General features: G+C 43.1%; 3 protein-coding genes across 4 annotated transcripts; 2 read left to right on the top strand and 1 right to left on the bottom strand.

Moving 5' to 3' along the window:
• The first annotated feature begins 1,266 nt into the window (after positions 1-1,266).
• septin7b (septin 7b) lies at positions 1,267-10,624 on the top strand. 2 transcript variants are annotated; one of them, XM_083678919.1, is made up of 13 exons: positions 1,267-1,364; positions 3,098-3,204; positions 4,135-4,235; positions 4,714-4,848; positions 5,641-5,758; positions 6,223-6,315; positions 6,463-6,559; positions 7,041-7,092; positions 7,252-7,380; positions 7,864-7,884; positions 8,641-8,776; positions 9,062-9,204; positions 9,530-10,624. In XM_083678919.1, the coding sequence occupies exons 1-13, from the start codon at positions 1,355-1,357 to the stop codon at positions 9,567-9,569; spliced, it is 1,182 nt and encodes a 393-aa protein (XP_083535045.1). In that variant the 5' UTR covers positions 1,267-1,354; the 3' UTR covers positions 9,570-10,624. The 2 variants fall into 2 exon arrangements, with proteins under 2 accessions (XP_083535045.1, XP_083535046.1); XM_083678920.1 differs by lacking the exon at positions 7,864-7,884.
• A 332-nt stretch (positions 10,625-10,956) lies between these two features.
• Positions 10,957-12,346, bottom strand: LOC310810976 (protachykinin). Its single transcript, XM_083678922.1, has 5 exons — positions 12,256-12,346; positions 11,951-12,053; positions 11,729-11,752; positions 11,383-11,439; positions 10,957-11,288 (listed from the first exon to the last, which is right to left on the bottom strand). The coding sequence occupies exons 1-5, from the start codon at positions 12,292-12,294 to the stop codon at positions 11,278-11,280; spliced, it is 234 nt and encodes a 77-aa protein (XP_083535048.1). The 5' UTR covers positions 12,295-12,346; the 3' UTR covers positions 10,957-11,277.
• Positions 12,347-13,263: 917 nt separating this feature from the next.
• Positions 13,264-20,150, top strand: LOC310810972 (uncharacterized protein). The gene is made up of 12 exons (XM_083678917.1): positions 13,264-13,878; positions 13,977-14,116; positions 14,335-14,510; positions 14,840-15,000; positions 15,313-15,453; positions 15,611-15,732; positions 16,000-16,168; positions 16,456-16,601; positions 17,503-17,627; positions 17,730-17,856; positions 18,075-18,208; positions 19,369-20,150. The coding sequence occupies exons 1-12, from the start codon at positions 13,379-13,381 to the stop codon at positions 19,492-19,494; spliced, it is 2,067 nt and encodes a 688-aa protein (XP_083535043.1). The 5' UTR covers positions 13,264-13,378; the 3' UTR covers positions 19,495-20,150.

Here is a 20,150-nt window from a genome sequence, read left to right on the forward strand (position 1 = left end):
CGTTAGCTTATCGTCTAGCTACACAGTATCTCGATAACTAATAGATGGTAACTGTTTTACTCTCAAGCGTTTCAGCAGAAACAGTTAGCTTTTATCCTAGCAGTCCAGGCAAGTGAGGCTATATATTTCACTGGTGTGTGTGTGTGTGTGTGTGTGTGTGTGTGTGTGTGTGTGTGTGTGTGTGTGTGTGTGTGTGTGTGTGTGTGTGTGTGTGACACACCAGAGTGCAAAGGGAAGCAGCATACCATCATGTTCTGAGAAGCTGTGGGAAGTGGACAAATGAATGATAAACCGTAGCTTTAGGTCTTTACGCTCTAGCCTGCTACTAGCAAAGAGACCTTAGTCCACGAGATAAAGATCAGTGTCTTCAAGTGTGCCTGTCTCTTCACATTAATTAGGGACTAAATGAAAGTCAGACTGATTTGAAGTACTAGGCCTTGTGTTAATAGCTACTACAGTACATGACACCAAATCTACTTCCAGGACTACATGAGCAAAATTTACACCTGTCACCACTTCCTCCAGTTGACCCATTAACAGAAACCGAAACAAAGTGTCGTTTCAAAGTCATTTGACATTCTCTCACACACACTGCAGCAATCTGCAGCATTTTCTAGATTTTCCTTGTAACAGTGCAGGTTGTGGCCTCAATTAAGAGGACCGTTTGTCCTTCTGAACATACTCTACAGGACAGACATGGGGCCTATCACTTTAAGACATTTGGACCACTGTCCAAGGCAAGAGAGGTAGCAACACAGAGATTGGAATTCTTTAGCCTAAGGCTTCGCCAACAACAGTATAAATTGTGCCACTGACATTAAAGGAGCTACTGGAGTGGAACATTGTATAATATTATCCAACTCTGTGCTGTTATGCCTGCCTAAGCATGCATCATTGGCCCCAGGCTTTATTATTTGTGAAGTTTTTTCTGAAAACAGAATTGTATTTTATTCTAATGGCTGATATTAATTCTTCTTGTCTTTTTTGTGATCTCTCCCTCTGAAATGGCTGCAACTTCCTTCACTGTGGACTGCATCACATTTTCACATTCCCCCCCCCCCCCCCCCCCTCTCTCTCTCTCTCTCTCTCTCTCAAACAGCTGTAAGTATTGATTTAGTCAGTTTAGTCATTTGTATCTTTCATGTACTCAATAATGAAAGTAAAACGTTATACGGTCCATTAGACCCATTTGCCGTGTAATGAATTTTCATTGCAAAAGCTATGCTGGTGGTAACCATTTTTCTCTTATTTTACTTTTCAGCAACAAAAGAATCTAGAGGGATATGTGGGCTTTGCTAGCCTCCCCAACCAAGTGTACAGGAAGTCTGTCAAGAGGGGCTTTGAGTTCACCCTGATGGTTGTGGGTAAGAGAACCAGATCATGGATCAATTTGTAGCCTTACTTGTTTTGAATGGTTTAAGGGTTTTTTGACAGTTGGCGGCAAATTGTGTGTGGGTGTGTGTGAGACCACATTGATGTGCATTTGATGTGCGTGTGTGTCTGTGGTTGTAACCACTGAGTCAGGGGATTGAAGACAACGACTTTCTTTGACTTCACTTCTTGATTTTCCCCTCTTCAGTCCGTTCTTCAAACAGAAACATTTAGATTGGATTATTCAAAACTGCTCTATTATGGAGAATACAACAGTTCTTTTCAAGTGCTTGGATGTGGTAGATGAAACTCGGCCAAGACCCTCGTTTGCTAATCAGCCACTGTTTTGAGGGAAAATGTTTCTTCGGGTCAAAACCATTTCCTGTAGTCGGTGGAGCAGACTTTGTCCCTCACTGCTAAGAATAGGGCGTCTTGCATTTCATCTGAACAGCAGTCTCTTGTACAGCCGGTCATGGGGTTACCATTGATAAATTCAAGAAACACTCCTCATTCTATCTAAACATTTCTTCAGGCAGTCACTCGCACGGCCTCTTAGTTAACAAGGCACCATGATTTCTCCAGCTGCATACAATTTCCTTTAAAGGCGACGTGTTGGATGTTGCCCAACTTGTCTGCTGAGGCTCAAAAATGCCACCCCTCGGCTGAATTAGCCATTTGGGTGAATGTAAACACACTAGACATGGTTTAGGCTACCATGTACTGGATTGTTGCATCTTCAACAAAGTGTGTGTCGGGGGGGGGGGGTGCTTTTTGCTGGTGTTTGTGTGTAGGTTTGGTTTTGTGTGCCAATGTTTCTTCTATATTTAGTCTGCCTCGGCCCAGCAGTATAACGTAGTGGCTTCCGAGGAGCTGTGAGCCCGCATGTTCCTGCTGGGTTGCGTCACTCGCTGGTCTAGTGTGAAAGAGTACAGACGTTATCAGAGTACAGACGTTATCAGCAGTGACTGGCACGTGACACTATTCCTCACTGATCAACGGAGCACCAACCCTTCCTGTTGGAAAAACAACAACAACAAAAAACATGGAAAACACTATCGTGCTAGCCACTTAAAACATATCAGCATTCAGGCGGATGTTTTACCCATGGAAATGTATTCAAGTGGACTCACTCACCCACATACAGTAGCCCTTGACTCCCCGTCTAAATGGCCCCTCGTTAAAGATTGAGCCAGTGGCCATTCCACTGCCCTAATGATTCCATTCACCAGGAGCATGGAAACCAGGAACACAATGGCCGACCATACTGGAGAAATGGGACCACACAGCTAGCATGATAACAGAGCCGTCCTCTGGCCATGTTCAGGCTTAAGAGCTTTTGACTTAATACTGTTGTTCAGATGGATGGACGTCCTGGACAAATGTCAATGTTCTCCAATTAAAGTCATGACGTTTTGATGGGGTTTATTGTATTTATTTATTGTATACAATGAATGGATTGTCTTGGATTCTTCACCAGTGGTGTTGGATGCTGATTTGGTAGCTGCATACACTGCATGACTGGGTATTGCAAAAGGGATGAACATGATTTTAAGTGTTTCCTTAGCTACTACTGTATATCTGTTTATTGTATGTGTAGATTTCATATTGCATAGAGGCCTACTGTTTACTGCATTTGAAATTACCTGTATAGCCAACAATGTACAGTATCATAGTATTTATGCATAACCGTAGTTTTGGGTTTTTTTTTCCCCTCTTTTTTTTGTAGGTGAATCGGGATTGGGCAAGTCCACGTTGATCAACTCTCTGTTCCTAACAGACCTGTATTCTTCGGAATACCCTGGACCATCACACAGAATCAAAAAGACTGTACAGGTATGGAAAACATTGGACCTGCTAGTCTAAATCTTTGTGGCGCTTAATGTTTCTCTCATAACGGCCCAGAAGATCGTCACAGTGTTGATAAGCTGGCCTTTCCATGACTCTGTATCTTTTTATTAATATGTTTTTAGGGCATTTCTGCTTTATTGGGATAGAGACAGTAGAGATTGACAGGAAGGATGGGAGAGAGAGGAGAGATGACATGCAAGATAGGTCGAGGGTCGGAATCGAACCGGGAACCTTGCGATTACGTGGTGAGCGCATTAGTGTGCTACGCCACAGAGCCCCCCCCCCCCCCCCCCGACTCGGACTGTATCTGTGTGTCATATGGTCCTGAAACTTGCTGTTTGAGCGCTGTGCTCTGGCTGGCTCCAAACACACAACACCATGTCTGCACAGATGTTCATCAGTTTTTCTGGTTCCTCAGCATAGTTAGGTAATAGCACAGTGTTGGGCTGCATGTTGATGCTTGCAGCTGAAGTGAGCGTCACAGGCTTCAGTGTGTGATGATACAAACATGTACACACACTTATCTCTGGTCTGCACAGTGTGTGCTGCTATGTAAGGTCAGGAGAGGGGCGCTGATTGGTGGCAGGTTGCGTCTACGACTTTGTTTTGATGCTCCACTTTCCCTTCATTGTGATTGGCCGTTTCCTACAGTGTAGCGTGGCAAAAATATTCTTGTATGGAAACCTTTGCCTAAAGCCTTGGGACCTACAACAGAATTTGAAATACCACTTTTTATTACTTTCAGGACGAGTTAGTGCTCGTTTTTTTAGTTTTTTTTATTATTATTGCGTCGTTTTGTTACCGTCTTCTCTCTTATTTTCCAAAGAGTCATTTCACCAAATATCATGAACACCGGGATGTGGAAAATATTACTTTTTTGGGAAAAATAATGTAAATCAAATTGTCGTCCCCCAGGTGGAGCAATCCAAAGTGTTAGTAAAGGAAGGCGGTGTCCAGCTCCTGCTCACGATAGTCGACACCCCGGGATTTGGTGATGCTGTGGACAACAGCAACTGGTGAGCTTGAGAACCCCAATTCCTCCATTTTAGCTCACAACACACTACAAGAAGGGTCTCAAACTACCTGCCAACCGACTGACATCGTCCTTGCCGTCCTCTAACATTTTCCTACAAAAAACAAAAAAAAAAAGCATATTGCTCTGCATGTTTCTGCATGCTGCTCTCTTGGTGTTTTCTTGAAATTGGCAACATTCTTCTTGCACTTGGGTAGGACCAGGAGAAAATCCTACTGGGTGCCTGATTTCAATATGAAGTCAGTGTTAGTCTGGGGGCCACAAAAATGCAGGTCGCAGGCCGCATTTGGCCCCCGGGCCGCCATTTTGAGACCCTACAACACTACAACAACCATTCTTTCTTATTACCTAAAAGGCAACCATTTTGGCTCACATCTTGTGTGTACTATACTGCAATATGTCCATTTTGGCTCAACATGTACGGCTTTTGTTTCCTCCATGTGACTGTCTGTCCCATGCAGCTGGCAGCCGGTCATCGATCACATAGACAGCAAGTTCGAGGATTACCTCAACTCAGAGTCGCGCGTGAACAGACGGCTGATGCCCGACAGCAGAGTGCAGTGCTGCCTGTACTTCATCGCCCCCTCAGGACATGGGTGAGTCGGGGGGGGGGGGGGGGGTTGCACTTCAGCTATACCTCCTTCTGTACCAGTGGACCTTGTTCTCGTCTCCTTTGCCTCTCCCCAGCCTCGTAGAGAACAACAATAAGGCCCGGTTTGCTAGCTTGCTGTCGTAGTGCTTGGCTGCTTGTCAGGAAGTGTGTGTGTGTGTGTGTGTGTGTGTGTGTGTGTGTCTCCTCCACACTCTCTTCCCCTCTGTCTCTCCATCCTCTGTGAGACATTGTCTGCGTACAAGCCTGCCCTCTGTCTCCAGAAGGGCGCAGTACTCACGGCCGAGGATGAGCAGCGTATGCTGGGCTCTGGCACAGCCTCCCCTCCCAGCGCCAGCTGACAGCCTCCCCTCCCAGCACCAGCTGACAGCCTCCTCACGCCCAAGTGTCTAGAACAATGGCACTGTTACTGAACGGAGACTGAACAAAGATCTTCTCTATTACTTGCACCATTGAAATTGACCTCCCCCCAAACCTGATTATTTACACTACTTATTTTAGATTTTCATTGTGTTGCTTTTCCTTATTGGTTTATATTGGATGGGCATGATGCAAACTCTATTTGATGACGGTCGTCATGTTATGGTCGTCATGGTCGTCATGTTTTGATGTCAACCTCAATGGCTTTTGAGAAGGAGGAGTCTCTCTTTCCTGTAAACATTTGGCTTCAACACTAAGTGTCCGATTATGTTTCAGTAACACAGCATCACCACCGACCGACACCCCTAAACCCTGTACCTGTCCTAAACCCTGTTTTGTCGTCCCCCCCCCCCCCCAGATTGAAGCCTTTGGATATCGAGTTCATGAAACGGTTGCATGAGAAGGTGAACGTCATCCCCCTGATTGCCAAAGCAGACACCCTCACCCCAGAGGAGTGCCAACAGTTCAAGAAGCAGGTCAGTAGGCCAGATCTTAATTTAGGCTCTCAGGGACTAACCCTAACCCAAAAGAGCTCTCAGGGACTAACCCTAACCCAAAAGAGCTCTCAGGGACTAACCCCAACCCAAAAGAGCTCTCAGGGACTAACCCCAACCCAAAAGAGCTCTCAGGGACTAACCCTAACCCAAAAGAGCTCTCAGGGACTAACCCTAACCCCAAAGAGCTCACGGTGCTATATGAGGCCACGGTGCAGATAGAAACACACAGCGATGGTATAGAATGGACGGACTTCTCTATTGCTGATACTTCTGTCAAGATGCCCCCTGAGGGGATGAATAAAGTTGTGTTGGATTCAATTGATCCTGCATGATCAGGAAGTACATTTTAATCAATATAGTTTGTAATCAAAGGGACTGGACACCGACTGTCATGTTGGGTTCCTACTAGAAACATCTCCCCCCCCCCCCCCCCCCCCCCTTAGATCATGCGGGAAATCCTGGAGCACAAGATCAAGATCTATGAGTTCCCAGAGACAGATGACGAGGAGGAGAACAAGCTGGTGAAGAAGATCAAGGTATAGAATGACTAGACACACACACACACAACAGACTAAGTGTCACCAGAACTCTCAGGCTGATAAGGAGCTTCTGTTATATTCAACAGTGACACTCTCACACACACACACACACATAATAATCCTGTGTTATGAATTTTGTTTCAGGACCGTTTGCCCCTGGCTGTGGTGGGGAGCAACACCATCATTGAGGTGAATGGGAAGAGGACCAGAGGAAGACAGTACCCCTGGGGAGTGGCAGAAGGTACAGAATGAGAATGTGTTTGAATAGGGTGTGTGTGTGTGGGGGGAGCGGGGGGGGGGGGGGTCAAAACAATGATGTACCATATAGTTGTGTATATCTTTAAATGTCCAGGGAGTTATGGGGAAAATTGTTTTCTGGGTGAAAAACGCATGATGAATAAAGAACCTTGTTTATAAAATTGAATAAGCAATCCAGATTATCTCCTACCCAAATACAAACATTTACAATGGCATGAAAAATGGTTATCGGAGAAAAATGGTCATGGTTAAATGGAAAATTGGAGAAATTGTTCATGGTCGAGACCAATAACCGGCGGTTATACGATTACCGTCACAGTCCTATTCCTCATGATCTGATTGATGCATAAACCTTTGCCTTTATTAATTACTCCTTAACCTTTATTTACCTTTATCCTTACCTTTATTAATTACTCCTTAACTTAAGACTAGAAATGTCTAAATATGTTTTGTTTGCCTTGCAGTTGAAAATGGAGACCATTGTGACTTCACCATCCTACGAGACATGCTCATCAGGTAGACACATCAAGTGTTTCGTTGTGACAACAGATTTCTATTGAACACCGGTGAAGTGTTTTAATCTAGCGATCCTCGCAGTGACTGTAGTCTCAGGCTCTGAAACAACCTGCGGGGTGGTTTCTGACGCGTGTCGGTGTCGGTGTGGTGTGTCCCCAGAACCCACATGCAGGACCTGAAGGACGTGACCAACAACGTCCACTATGAGAACTACCGCAGCAGGAAGCTGGCCGCCGTCACCTACAACGGAGTGGACAACAACCGGGCCAAAGGTCAAATGTCAACCAAGTGAGTCCAGCAGTGCAAACTGTCATTCATTTTTTTTTTTGTATTATATATTTGGTTCCGTTATTGGTGTAGCTCTGGTGATGTAATGTCATTTTAATGGCTGTTATTGTAGTACCCCGTTACTGGTGTAGCATCACTAGGTCCATTGTTCTAAGTGAAGGTATTATGAATCCCACATTGCTGCGCTCTCACACTGTCACTCAAAGTCCACGCTTAGCTGCGTCCAGATGGACTGATAAACACCCTCACACACTGCTATTCCTAACAGACAGCTATGCACCCAACACGAGCTACTAATTTAAGGCTTACACACTTGCAAGCAAGCACACAAACACACCCACACCGACACACACACACACACAGTTTGAATACTGGATTTGGTTTTTTTGTGATTCTGTAGACTATAGGGTCTGCAGGGTTTTTCATTGTAGTGCATGATGTCATCACAGCATGCTAAGTGTTTATGTGTTTCTGTTTTTTTAGAAATGACACAGTTGAAGGCATGTAAGTGGTCATTTTCTGTTGTTTTTTTCCAGAACCTCCTGTGATGTTGTGTTTACCTTCCCCCCTCCCCTCTTTGTCATGCTCTGCCCTGGTTTCCTCCTTCTCCCGGTGTTGAGGGTGTGTGCTCTCCCCTCATTTCACTCCCTTTGTTCCAGATAAGGTTTCAAGAGACACTTCAGAGACGCACCTCTGAATCTACTTCATAATAACATGCATATCATATACATTTTCTCCCCCCCCCAATGAGTACTCGCAGTCATATTTATTTATTTATTTGATTAATTGATTGATTGATTGGCTGTTCAATTGGTGGCGTAGTCTCACTGATATTAGTGAGTTTCTCAATCTGCTGTTACTTAACGACATGCTAACACTGCTTTCAATTGGGGCTACTAACATTTATGCTAACATCCTCAAAGCACTGGCCTCCCTAGTGTTCTATAAATGCTAACGGCTAAGCTTTTGGGTTCCTGCTCCTTCCCTTTATTAGAGCCCCAGAACTGGTTGGGTTCCAACCCCTCCTCTCTTTGTCCACACTTGTATCAGAGCATTGTTGGGTGCTTCTATTCCTGTGTCCTTCCTCCCAGCCTGTGTACAGTGTATATCCACACCCCTACACGTTCCAATTCCTTGAACGGTTTTGGTGGCATTACTGTGCGGACTGTTCCACTGTGTTGGTGAGGGAGGGGTCGGCGATGGTGCACTGTAGGACAAGTCTGACTGTGTGTGTGTGTACGTGTCCTCCCGTCCTTGCAGAAGTCCCCTGGCTCAGATGGAGGAGGAGAGGAGAGAACATGTGGCTAAGATGAAGAAGATGGAGATGGAGATGGAGCAGGTGTTTGAGATGAAGGTCAAGGAGAAGATCCAGAAGCTGAAGGACTCCGAGGCTGAGGTAACATAATATCACAATATGGCCGACTGCACTGCTGCAGAAGCTGTGGTATCTGTCTCTCTCAAACTGCATATTATGTGTAGTTTCACTTCTTACTTCCTTTTTAGCGGGCGTGAGTGTGTGTGAATAAGGCTAGAAATGTAGAAGTGTGTGTGTGTGTGTGTGTGTGTGGGGGTGGTGGTTAGGGGATAGGATGTGTTGTAGACTAGTTCCTGTGTGTGTGAGGTGTGAATGTGATGTGCTGACTCTCTCTCTCTCTTTCCCCCCCCCGATGTTGGTGTGCAGCTGCAGCGACGTCATGAGCAGATGAAGAAGAACCTGGAGGCCCAGCACAAGGAGCTGGAGGAGAAGAGACGCCAGTTTGAGGACGACAGGGCCAACTGGGAGACCAATCAACGCCTGGAGCAACAGAAGCTGGACGCCTCCAGGTACCCAGACTCTCGCCTGGACTACAAATATGGCCACTGTTCCATGACCATCTGCTCAACTAACAACTGCATTTGTGTTGTCAGAAAATCAAGTTCATTGCCGCCTCTTAATCAATTTACCTGTGTTAGCGAAACCTATTCTATCTCAATTTGTCTGTGTTTAGAGCTATTGTTTTTATTTATTTTTGTCTTATTTTATGCTGAGTTGGTTTAAGAAATTCTTTTTTGTGAGGAACTAGTAAATAATATGGTTAAATTGGCCTGAAATTAAAATTTCAATAGCTTGTTATTGTGTGAACTCACTTCTTCACTATCTCCTTCACAGGACTCTGGAGAAGAACAAGAAGAAGGGCAAGATCTTCTAAGAGACAGTCTCCTGAACACCAAGTTGTACTTGTTTGCCAACGTTGCCAGCCAGGACACCCGTGTGTGGCACTGAGAACCAACACCACAGTTCTGGTACAGCTCAGCGATGGTCTGCATGTACTGTCAGAATTACCGCGAGAGAGCTGCCTGTGGACTCATCCAAGGAATGTGTTTACTTTAATGAAAACTTACCTACTGTCTTAGGCAGGCCAAACCCATATTATAACTGAATACTGTCCTCCCTAGCCCCCCCCTCTCTCTCCCCCCCAAGGTTGCGATGTCTATTTAACAACTGATGCCTACAGTTTTATTGCAGAGCAAAAAAACGTGTAACTGTTGTACAATCATGTTTCGGTGGTTTTATTGGTTTACAGGCTAAATAAAGTTACAGTATATATATCTAACCTGATCTTCCATGATGTTAAAAAGTCAGAAAAGGAAAAGGCATTAACAGAATCCTTTTTGTTAAGTATTGTGTAAAAGGTTAAACTTGTACTGAACACTTCCCTGTGAAATGTAGCCTAACACGAAACAACTCGTTGGTCTCACTCTGCCTTGTCAACAGGAGTCATGGGGAATTGCAAAAAAAAAAAAGAGCTAAAATGCACCTTGGGCTTTTTTTTAAATGGCTAAATGGCTTTTCTTTTTTTTGTCAAAATGTAACGCTTTTCTTCTGTGTTTAGCAATTTTCACTAGCCTTGGACCACCATTTATAACTTCATAAGTGTTATATTTCAGTTAGTTTATTTTTATATATACCGAGCCAGCTAAAGTAATACTTTTTTGTATGTTAGAGAAATCTTCTGAAACTTGACCAGTTTCTGATGAGGATTTCAAATACATTCAGTAGTCGTGTACAAGGAGCAACAAATAAAAAAACATTTAAAAAAATCTGTAATGAATATTTCTGTAACTCAATGTAAATGAGATCAGATTTTGCAGGAAATGAAAGTCAACAACACCACGTTTTGCTTTGGCTATGTACTCCATCTGTATTTTTAATTTTATTTTTCATTTGTATTGTACAAAGTCACTTAATAAACCTGTGATGATATCGACTTGTGCAATGAATTGTACTTAGAGAGGCCAATGCATGTGTATACTACAGTTTCTACATGATGAACATCCATTATTTTATGTTTGCTGTGAAATGAAATGCATAAATATTTCTTTGAGGTTTTCTATCTATTCTGTCGCTATGGGCATTTGTCCTGTTTCTATTGCCCCATATCGCCACTAGGGGGAAGCATCTACTTAGTTAAGGTGCTACAGGTCATCCATTTAGTTTGCTTGAACATTACATTTAATATCTTGTTTGCATTGCGTACATCAATGACGTATTCACTCAAGTGTTCTGAGACATTTACATTTATGGCATTTAGCAGACACCTTTATCCAAAGCGACTTACAACAAATACATTTGTTTAAGTAAGTGAATCATCTATCCAACAGTCATCATAAGACAAAGTAATCAATGCTCAGACCAGGGGCCTTTGGCAGTCGTAATGCTATACATTGTACAATAGAGCAGCATTACATAACATTTCCTGTTTGATAGTATTATCACAATATCATAATGTTTTATCAAAATATATTAGTGATTGCATTATTTACCTCATGCCCACACTGAAAACACTAATCATGCAAACATATGTTCATTGTTTATGCATCCGAGATTCTGTCAATGTGGAGTTGTACAGAGATCCATTAGTAGAAACCTGCAAGAGACGAACGTTATCAAGAGCATATCGCAGAGAAAGAAAGTGTATGTTACTGCAAGGACTATTTGTACAGTGAGTGATAGGAGTTTACCTTGTACCCCTGAGTTCCTTTTGCCCATCAGTCCAACAAAAGACTCGAACTTCTGCCCTGGAAAGGCAAAAAAGGACGGAAGAGCAAAGTTCAGACATTCCATTGAATGAGCGAGCCGCCAGAGTGCGCTCATTTTGACACTATTCAGTAAAAGGATGCTAGTTCTGAATTGTGAGCCACCAGAAAATGGCATAAGAATAGTTCCCCGTCGGTGCAGGAATCCACAAAAATGTGAAGAGGTTAGGCATATCCCATAACAGCCATATTTAAAGGTTTGTAAAGATATAGTATGTCTCGTATAAAGCAATATTTCTCAATGCACATTCGTGTCGTGTATCCAACTTACTTTTTCGTGCTCTCTGTGTTTTTGCTGCGAGAGGAGACAATAGATGCGTAATTCGAATATATTCTCATAACTATTTATTATCAGACAGGGAGGACACATTTAATAATAAGTGTTATATTTTCATAAACCATTCAGGACAATTATTGTACTAGCACATCGCTTATTGTCAATTATAAATAAAGTATTTGGACACCATTTGTTTTAGTAGCAGTAAAGACTTACCAGAGGCTCTCTTCCCCATAAGACCATAGAATTGGCGTGGCCCAAGTTTTCCTCTAATTCTTTTCAGGATATTTTGAAATGGCTCAGATTGTGGCCGTTGGCTCTGAGAAAAAAAAAAATCTTTATGGGTAACCCAATATTTGACTTTGATGTCAGTGACTAATAATCAAAATATAAAATACAGTAGAGTATTTGGAATTTGAAATGTCTGTTTTTTTATCTTAAGAATCATTTAACAATACACACAATAGGACGTCACATAGTAAGTAGAATAACCTAGATTGACACTACAATTATTAGCTTACCTTATTAACACTCTCTTCCCAGTTGTCGTCAATATACATTTCTTGGCAGAGGACGTTTGCCAAAAGGAGAAAAACTACGAGAAAAGGTAGTAGAATCTTCATTGTGTGAGAAGGTACGCTGTGCGTAATGATGCGTCTTCTTCGTGCGTAAAAGTGTATTGGAGAATAGGATACCCTACACTGATGAAATCACACGAAAGTGATTATTGGATTAGATAAACGCGGAATTTCAATACACCTGAAGCGTTTCCAAAGCAACACCCTGCTGGAATACCCCCTGGAGCAAATTATCACAGCGAGAAATGCGTCTCCTCCATTGGCGCGACATTGCAGTGTCTCGTGGGCGCATCCGTGCGCGCTGCGCTTTTACGCATAGTTGAAGTGCTACAGTTTAATTTGTTGTGAAATAATTAATGAGTCAGTTCGCTGTTCTCGTCACTGTGTTTTTTTAATAAGGGAAAAATACTGTACCTTCTCCACAGAGGTCATAATTTTGAATCAAAACGTCTCCCTGAGACCCAACTTCTGGCACCGCCATACAAATCTGCAATCTATGCGATGTTCAAGTGACGTAAAAACTTCCATATTTAACGTAGATTTCGAAATGGAGGCAATGATAGAATCCAACTGCAGAGTATCATCATCATCATCATCATCATCATCATCATCATCATCATCATCACATATCCTTCATGTGTGTAACAAACATACATACACACATACCCACACAGACACATACACACACGATGAATGATAGAGAGAATAATACATTGAATCCATTGTTACAAAGCAACAATTATTGTGATGTCTTCTTTACGCCGATTACATACAAAACAACAGATAATTATTGGTGGGGACCACTGATCTGGGGACCCATAACAGTCTATGTGTCCTATGTCCATGACATGAGGTCATCGGTGATAGGTATTTTTGTATTTACGGGCCACCGTACAAGTGTATGGAACGCCTACTTGAAAAAGAAAGTCCCTTGAACAAGTAAACGAGGAAGCAGTAGGGGGGGGGGGAATAACAACATTGCCAACTGTCACGAGTCTAGAATGCATTTTTTCCCCCGCACATAGAATATTTTACTGCGCGCCTATTGATTCAGACAATTGCGGCAATGCAGCCTTTTTCGAGAGGAAACAGGAGTTGGTTGTCCTCAACGATTCTGATGCTGTGCTTTGTTGTGACATCCCATGTATTTCACATTGATGCAACAGCAGCGAGAGTGAGACGGACGAAACTAACGCAATTAGAAGACGACAAGCGTGCATTCGTTCCATCTCAATTTTCGGACGACGCGGTCAAATTCAGATCTAAAAGAGCCCCCCAAGTCACGGGACTCGAGCCGCAGGACACGGCGCCAGCTTTCAAAGTGACAGCCCTAGATGGAGAATTCGTTTACCCGCCACCTGCAGGGTTGAACGTGTCAGTGATAATTCATGCCTTTACCAACAAGTCAGGGTTTTTGGAGTGCCTGTGGAACTCAGAATCCTCCCTGTCCGACTTGGTCCAGGAGTTACCCGAAAGCACTCATGTCCTCTTCGTGTCTCTTGATGATAGCTCTGTCACTGATGCTCTTTGGATGAGAGACCAAGTCCAACGCGCGGCAATGCACGGGTAGGCAACATAGCCTCTTCTAGTCAACTCAAAACGTTTCATTATGACATATTGTGGTTGTGCGCACTTTCCCATTTGCACTTTTCTTTGTTTTGCAGGAAGAAAGAGGTGTTGTCCAGGTTGCATTTCTCACCTGTCCCTGTGTTTGCCATGGGTAACTGGATTCCCAGTGTGCTATACTCCTGGGGCTGTACGGGGCACAACTGTGGCCTCTCCCAAGCTGTGTTCACCTCTGAAGGTATGAGACATTATGCATAAGGGGCTCAAAGTGTCAGAAGTGCAAGAAGTATCCAGGGATGAACCTCAGGAAAAACCGCTGCGCAAACACACACCTGGCCCTACTAATGACAGGTTGTGTTGGCCAGGTTGTGTTGTGTTGGAAAACATATTGACTTGCAGATCTAAGTGAGCTAGAGGTACTTTTCTGAATTAATTTTTCATATCATTTTCAAACAGGATGGAATATGCCTGTGATTGTCAAGAGACTGGATGCGAGATATGATTGGCTGAGGGGACGCTGGAGTCAGAGCTCACGGCAGCTGTTGGACGCAGGCAGTGGGTGTGAGCCCTCCCCCTCTGTCACTGGTGCTGTTGCCTGGGTGTCCGAGGGCAACTGCTCCTTTTACACCAAGGTCAGTCAAATCAGTCGTGAAACTGATGGAGGAGGAAGAAAATAAATAAATAAATAGAGCATTTGCAATGGCCATTGTACAGTTTTAGGGGAGAAGGAAGATATGTTTTTGTGTTATTTATTTGCTAGTATTAAATCCAAGGTGTCAAATTACTAAAGACGAGTTTTGAAAGATTATCAGCTCCTTGTGACGACACATAATTAAACATGCTGTATCTTCAAAACAAAATACAGTAGATATTTACTTGCTGTATACACTTCCTAGTGCCTTCCGTTAGACTTGACTGACTGTTTACCGCCTTGCCTGGCACCACTTGGTTCCTCCTTCAGGTGAAGGCCATGTTGGCCTCCAACGCCTCCGGTGTCCTTGTGTACGCTCTCCCTGGTAACGCCATCCAGGATATGAACTGTGATGGAGATGAGTGCTCTACGCCACTGGGTATACCCGCTGCCATGGTGCACCTGGAGCCCTCGGTAGCCCAGGCCCTTCGGTAAGCCCGTGACTCAAGGCTACAGGGCTTAGGTTTGAACTTCAGTCCGGTTGCTTTTTTCCTCTTCAGCCAAACTGTGAGGATTAAGTGTTCTGTCAGTATTCTTAGATTCTGTATCCATACGGAAATGATGTGCAAAACCGTGACTTGATGAAGGGTCCGTGTATAACCTGAAGAAGTCAGTGGCAGATTTGTGCAGGTGTTTCTTGTGCTTGACTCTATTCCACCATGAGTGTTTATTTGGGCAGGATCATGGTACTCGGTTATGAAGTGTACTAAGTGTTCTACTGTATGTTGATGTTTGTTTCGTAGATTTGAGCAGCTAGTGAACGTGTCCTTCCAGAGCACCCCCTCCCCAAACTTCTTCATTGGCATTAACCAGCAGGGGGCACTGTCCGAGATGGGCTGGTTCCTCTACCCCTCCTTCAGATTTGTCAACTGGCAGGCCCAGTGGTAAGCAGCACCCACTCATTTATGAACAGTAGTACAGTAGTACTGCTTTAGACATCAGACAGTCGTATTGCAAGATGTTTTTCAGCTGTTGGGAATAGCAACTGAATAAGGTTGGACTATCAGTGGATCCTCCATTTCATCTCGATTCCCCCTGTAGGTTTGACTTCTATGAAGGACTTCAGAATCGACTCCGTAGCACAGCACAGGTGGTCTCAGTGTTTGACATGGTCCAGATGCAGGGGGACAAAGGGGCAGAAGCTACTGTTGACCTGCCTTCTGGTAAAGCAAGTTGTATTGCATCACCAGCTCATTGATGTATACAACACCACATTTACATATATCACCTCATAGAAATAGACAGTACTTCAATGTATCACCTGCACTGTAAGTCATTCATGTATACAGAACTACACATAGGTATCACATACACTGTAAATCCAGTCAGTGAGCTGTAAATATATCGACTTTGAATTTCTAATTTGCATTTGGTCGAGGTGTCTCTTCTGAAGTGGGACTATCAATGTTTACTTTTTACTTTGGTGGTAGACATGTTTGATTATGACATGCTGGAGTTGGACGCGTCCCTATCCTGTCCTGGTCGGAGGGACGACACCTGTGCCCAGTGGGATCACACTGTGCACCTGTATGTGTGCTGCGATATTTTCAGTCCCACCTGCAACATGGAGCTGGGGCGCTGGATAACGGCGTTCCGCAGGTGTGTTCTGTTAATTTGTTGTGCAGTGCATGACTTAAGAGTTTATTAAAAATGTTCCCAACAATGTCCCATGTCATCTCCTAAATGATTACCATATTGATCACTAGTGTCATGTAAAAATTGTTACTTATTCAATAGCTAGGATCACTAAATGTATAATCTCATGGAGCCAGAAGTTTGTCTCCGAATATAGCAAGATTAAAAACATGAAAGCAAGATCACTGAAGGCAGAACCAATTGTGTTCTATAACCGTTGCTTAAACGTTGTTTATGTGTTGCCCCCACAGAGGGATTGGGCGCTGGCTCACAGATGTTTCTCCTCTGATGCCACTGTTGAACAGTGGGACATGTACCTTTACCATGAAGACAGTGGCCTGGGCCATGCCGTGGGTGGTGTCTCTCAGTCTGAGATTCAGTCACGGTAATCAATCAGGTGTGTTGTAATGCCTACATAAGGCTGTCATAAGCCAGACACACTGTACGTTGGTTCAGGGGTTAGTCTGTATTGTTCTCTGTTGATTTTTATTAGATTAGTCTTGAATGCAGTACAGTACATAGCAAGTGATGGGTCCAAACCTAAAAAGACCCTTCTGAGGGTCCAATTGGTGGGTAGGTGTCACCCTATAATCTTGTGTGCCTGCTAGTGACAAAGCAATGGCAGAAAAGCACATAAGTGCACATGCGTCCTACTGTGAGAGTGGAGAGATGGACAGAAATTACCCTCCTTTAGCAATTTAGACCATTTCATCCCTCAGATAGAAAGATGTGTGCCTCCCTCACTCTGGCTGGCTAGAGTAAATGTCTCTGTTGTGGGAAGGAACACAAAAAAAACAAAATGAAAAAGGGAAGGAACAGGATGTCAGAAAATTGATGTTGAGAAGACATCCAGACAAAGGACAACATAAATGGAGGTAGTCGTGGAAGATGCTGTATGTATCTAACCTCCAGATGTGTGTCAGTCTTGTCACATAAGTAATAGTACAGTCTCAGTGGAAGTTGCATTACTCTGTTAGGAATATTGTATGCTTATGGTAATCATTTAGGGGTTTCATTGCAAAACCATGTATCCACCAGAAAATAAACGTACTCATAAATGATGACTGTTGGATAGATGATTCACTTACTTAAACAAATGTATTTGTTGGAAGTCGCTTTGGATAAAGGCGTCTGCTAAATGCCATAAATGTAAATGTTGTCTTCTATATACAGTTATTGCTGTCAGGACATAAAAATATTCTTGATGTTGTTATAAATCTTGATTTAGTTTGGTATCAAACTCTTAAATTCGAAAATAAACAGTGACGAAACCGAAGGTGAATCTGCTCTTGTCACAGGCAATCATTTGGAGAGGCTTTACCCCTTCAAGCTGATACCACTGTACAGCGGAGGAACCTTTGACAAGAACTACAACAACAGATACCAACCAATGAAGTTCACTGTCCCGCCCTCAACCAAGAGGGTATGAAACAGAACACGTTAAACCCATTGACATTTAGTTGAAATAAAAATGAAGTTAGTTTCCATGACGACTGCATTCTTAATCATCACTCTTGTTTTCCAGGTGGAGTTGTACGCTGTGATCACAGGCCACGGGAGTGATGACAACGGCTGTGGCGAGTTCTGTGTGACGTCACACCACTTCCTGGTCAATGGAGTGTTCAATAACACTCGGATATTTGACTCAGCAGGTGAGAAAAATGGCAAAACCATACATTTTGTTAATGCTTATTATGCTTATAGTCCCATATTCTGTTATAGCCTATATATTTTTTTAAAGTTATATAAAAAATAATAAAACGTATCCAAAAATGTGTCGCACGTTTTGCTGCCATCAGTCCTACCTGTAGGATTCCTGTAGGACAGTCACATATTGTCTGTCTTTTTTGGTGCATTGTGGGTACTGTAGGCTCAGCCCTCGGGTGTGCCATGCGAGTCAGAGAGGGAGCGGTGCCCAATGAGCACGGCACGTGGCTGTACGGGCGTGGAGGCTGGTGTGACGGGCTACAGGTCAACCCCTGGAGGACAGATATCACCAGACAGGTATGCTCTTTTACCCTGGTCTTACACTATGATGATTCATGGTGATTCTACCATTCCATTGTTCTACCATTCCATTGTTCCACCATTCCAAGATTATTCATGGTAGCACTTTACAAGCATATGCAATATAACTCATTACAAGGCATGTGTGATGCCTTATAATGTCTTTATAATATGTCCTATAATGTGTTATGTCTGTCTATGACCGAAAATGTCTTGTCATAGTTCAGGATCATTATGAGATGACATGAGACATCACAGTGCGGTTTTCATGCAGGTTTTCTAATGCATCAGTGCATTTTAACTGTATGCTCTAAGTATAGTTTTACTGTATTTACAACTATGGAATTATGACGTTGCAGGCTATTTTTCATTTACAGAACACAGTACACAAAGTTGCAGCTTTCAGAAGCGTACTTAGAGGGGAAGTGTTATATGCTTCAGGGAGTTCTATTTGCTCGAGCCCCACCTTACTCCGGTGTTCTTCAGTTGATGGTACCTTTGAGGATTGCACATCATTGTAATTCTCTCCCTCTCGGCTGAATGTTGTTAGCTGAGTCATCCACATTCCCGTCACTGGGGCTGACAACCATAAATGCAGAGTGTCAAAGAAGGCAATGTACATCATTAAGTGGAAAAGACTGTCCCTCTATCCTTCAAACAACCATGTAAAACAGACGTGTTCTGGGAATGAACAAATCCGCGCTCTTATTTCTTAGTTCTTATTTCTGTCATTGAATGACTTGGGAGACAACTTTCAATTCTGCCTGTTTCTTTTTCACCGTTCAAATCTGTGACTGATGCATGAAACATGGCATCATTTCGAGGAAGGAAGGAAGGAAGGAAGGAATTGAATGAGATTTAGACTGAAGCTGTGCTTCACAATGTACCCTACAATGCACATGCAATATGGTGTTGGCCTAGAACACATAGTACAACCTGTTTGATATGCTGTTTTAAAACATACTTGTACTTGAGATGGAATCTATTTGACTCACAGATAATTGTATGGCAGTTTTTTTAAATGCACAATTGTCTGGCTACTGTTTCTCTCATGGGGCCTTAAATAATGATCTACTTCCTTAAATGATTATCTACTTCCTTAAATGATTATCTACTTCCTTAAATGATTCTCTACTTCCTTTGGTCTTGATTTTCAGTTGGACATGAGTGTGCATGAAGTCAACACACTGCTCTACTTTGGGTTGTACAGAGGACGGGACCCCAACCCAGCCTCCGACCCTGGTTACATTGTGATGGTCTCTTATCTTGTGTTCTACAAGTGAAGTCCCAACGAAAAATGAATGTGATTTGTCAAATGTGAATGAAAATGACTGTGATTGTCATGAGTGTAAATCCAATCATAACTAAATGTGTAATTTAAAAAAAAATGTATTCAAGGTTTGTTTCAAAATATTCTGTATCCAGTAATACTGTATCCCGCGTTTGGGGTTGTTGCTGCTTTGAACAAGCACTTTTGTAGCCATGCAAGGACAACAGTAAAGTGTTATTGATAGGAGCCTTACCCATGAATACATGGGTGTCCACTTTAGATATTGCACTCAAGTTTGCTGAGAAGAAGCCATCCTTTCAGCTTACTGGGTTGAAGTAGCTCATTTTACCCTCAAACAAAGACATTTTTTTTTTTTTAAGAAGATAGTGTATTAATTGTTCTCTGAACCACTTACCCCAATCAATTATGTGTAATTACACAATCTTCACCCCAGGTGTCAAACTTGGAATTTCAGGAGAAGAAAACACCCTTGATTGTAATTCTTATGGAAATGAGTCATCTGTCAGCTGTGTGTCTTGGATGAGCTTGTGGCTCGTCATACCAACCTTGACTTGACACAAGATCCACCACTTTCTACTGCTTGTGATCAGAGTGTGACAGTGAAAGGCTTATTTGCAGGGGCCAGGGAGAGGGGGGTTGGGCGCCATG

This window comes from Argentina silus (assembly GCF_951799395.1).
Source record: "Argentina silus genome assembly, chromosome: 10".
In the NCBI taxonomy this organism is placed as follows: Eukaryota; Metazoa; Chordata; class Actinopteri; order Argentiniformes; family Argentinidae; genus Argentina; species Argentina silus.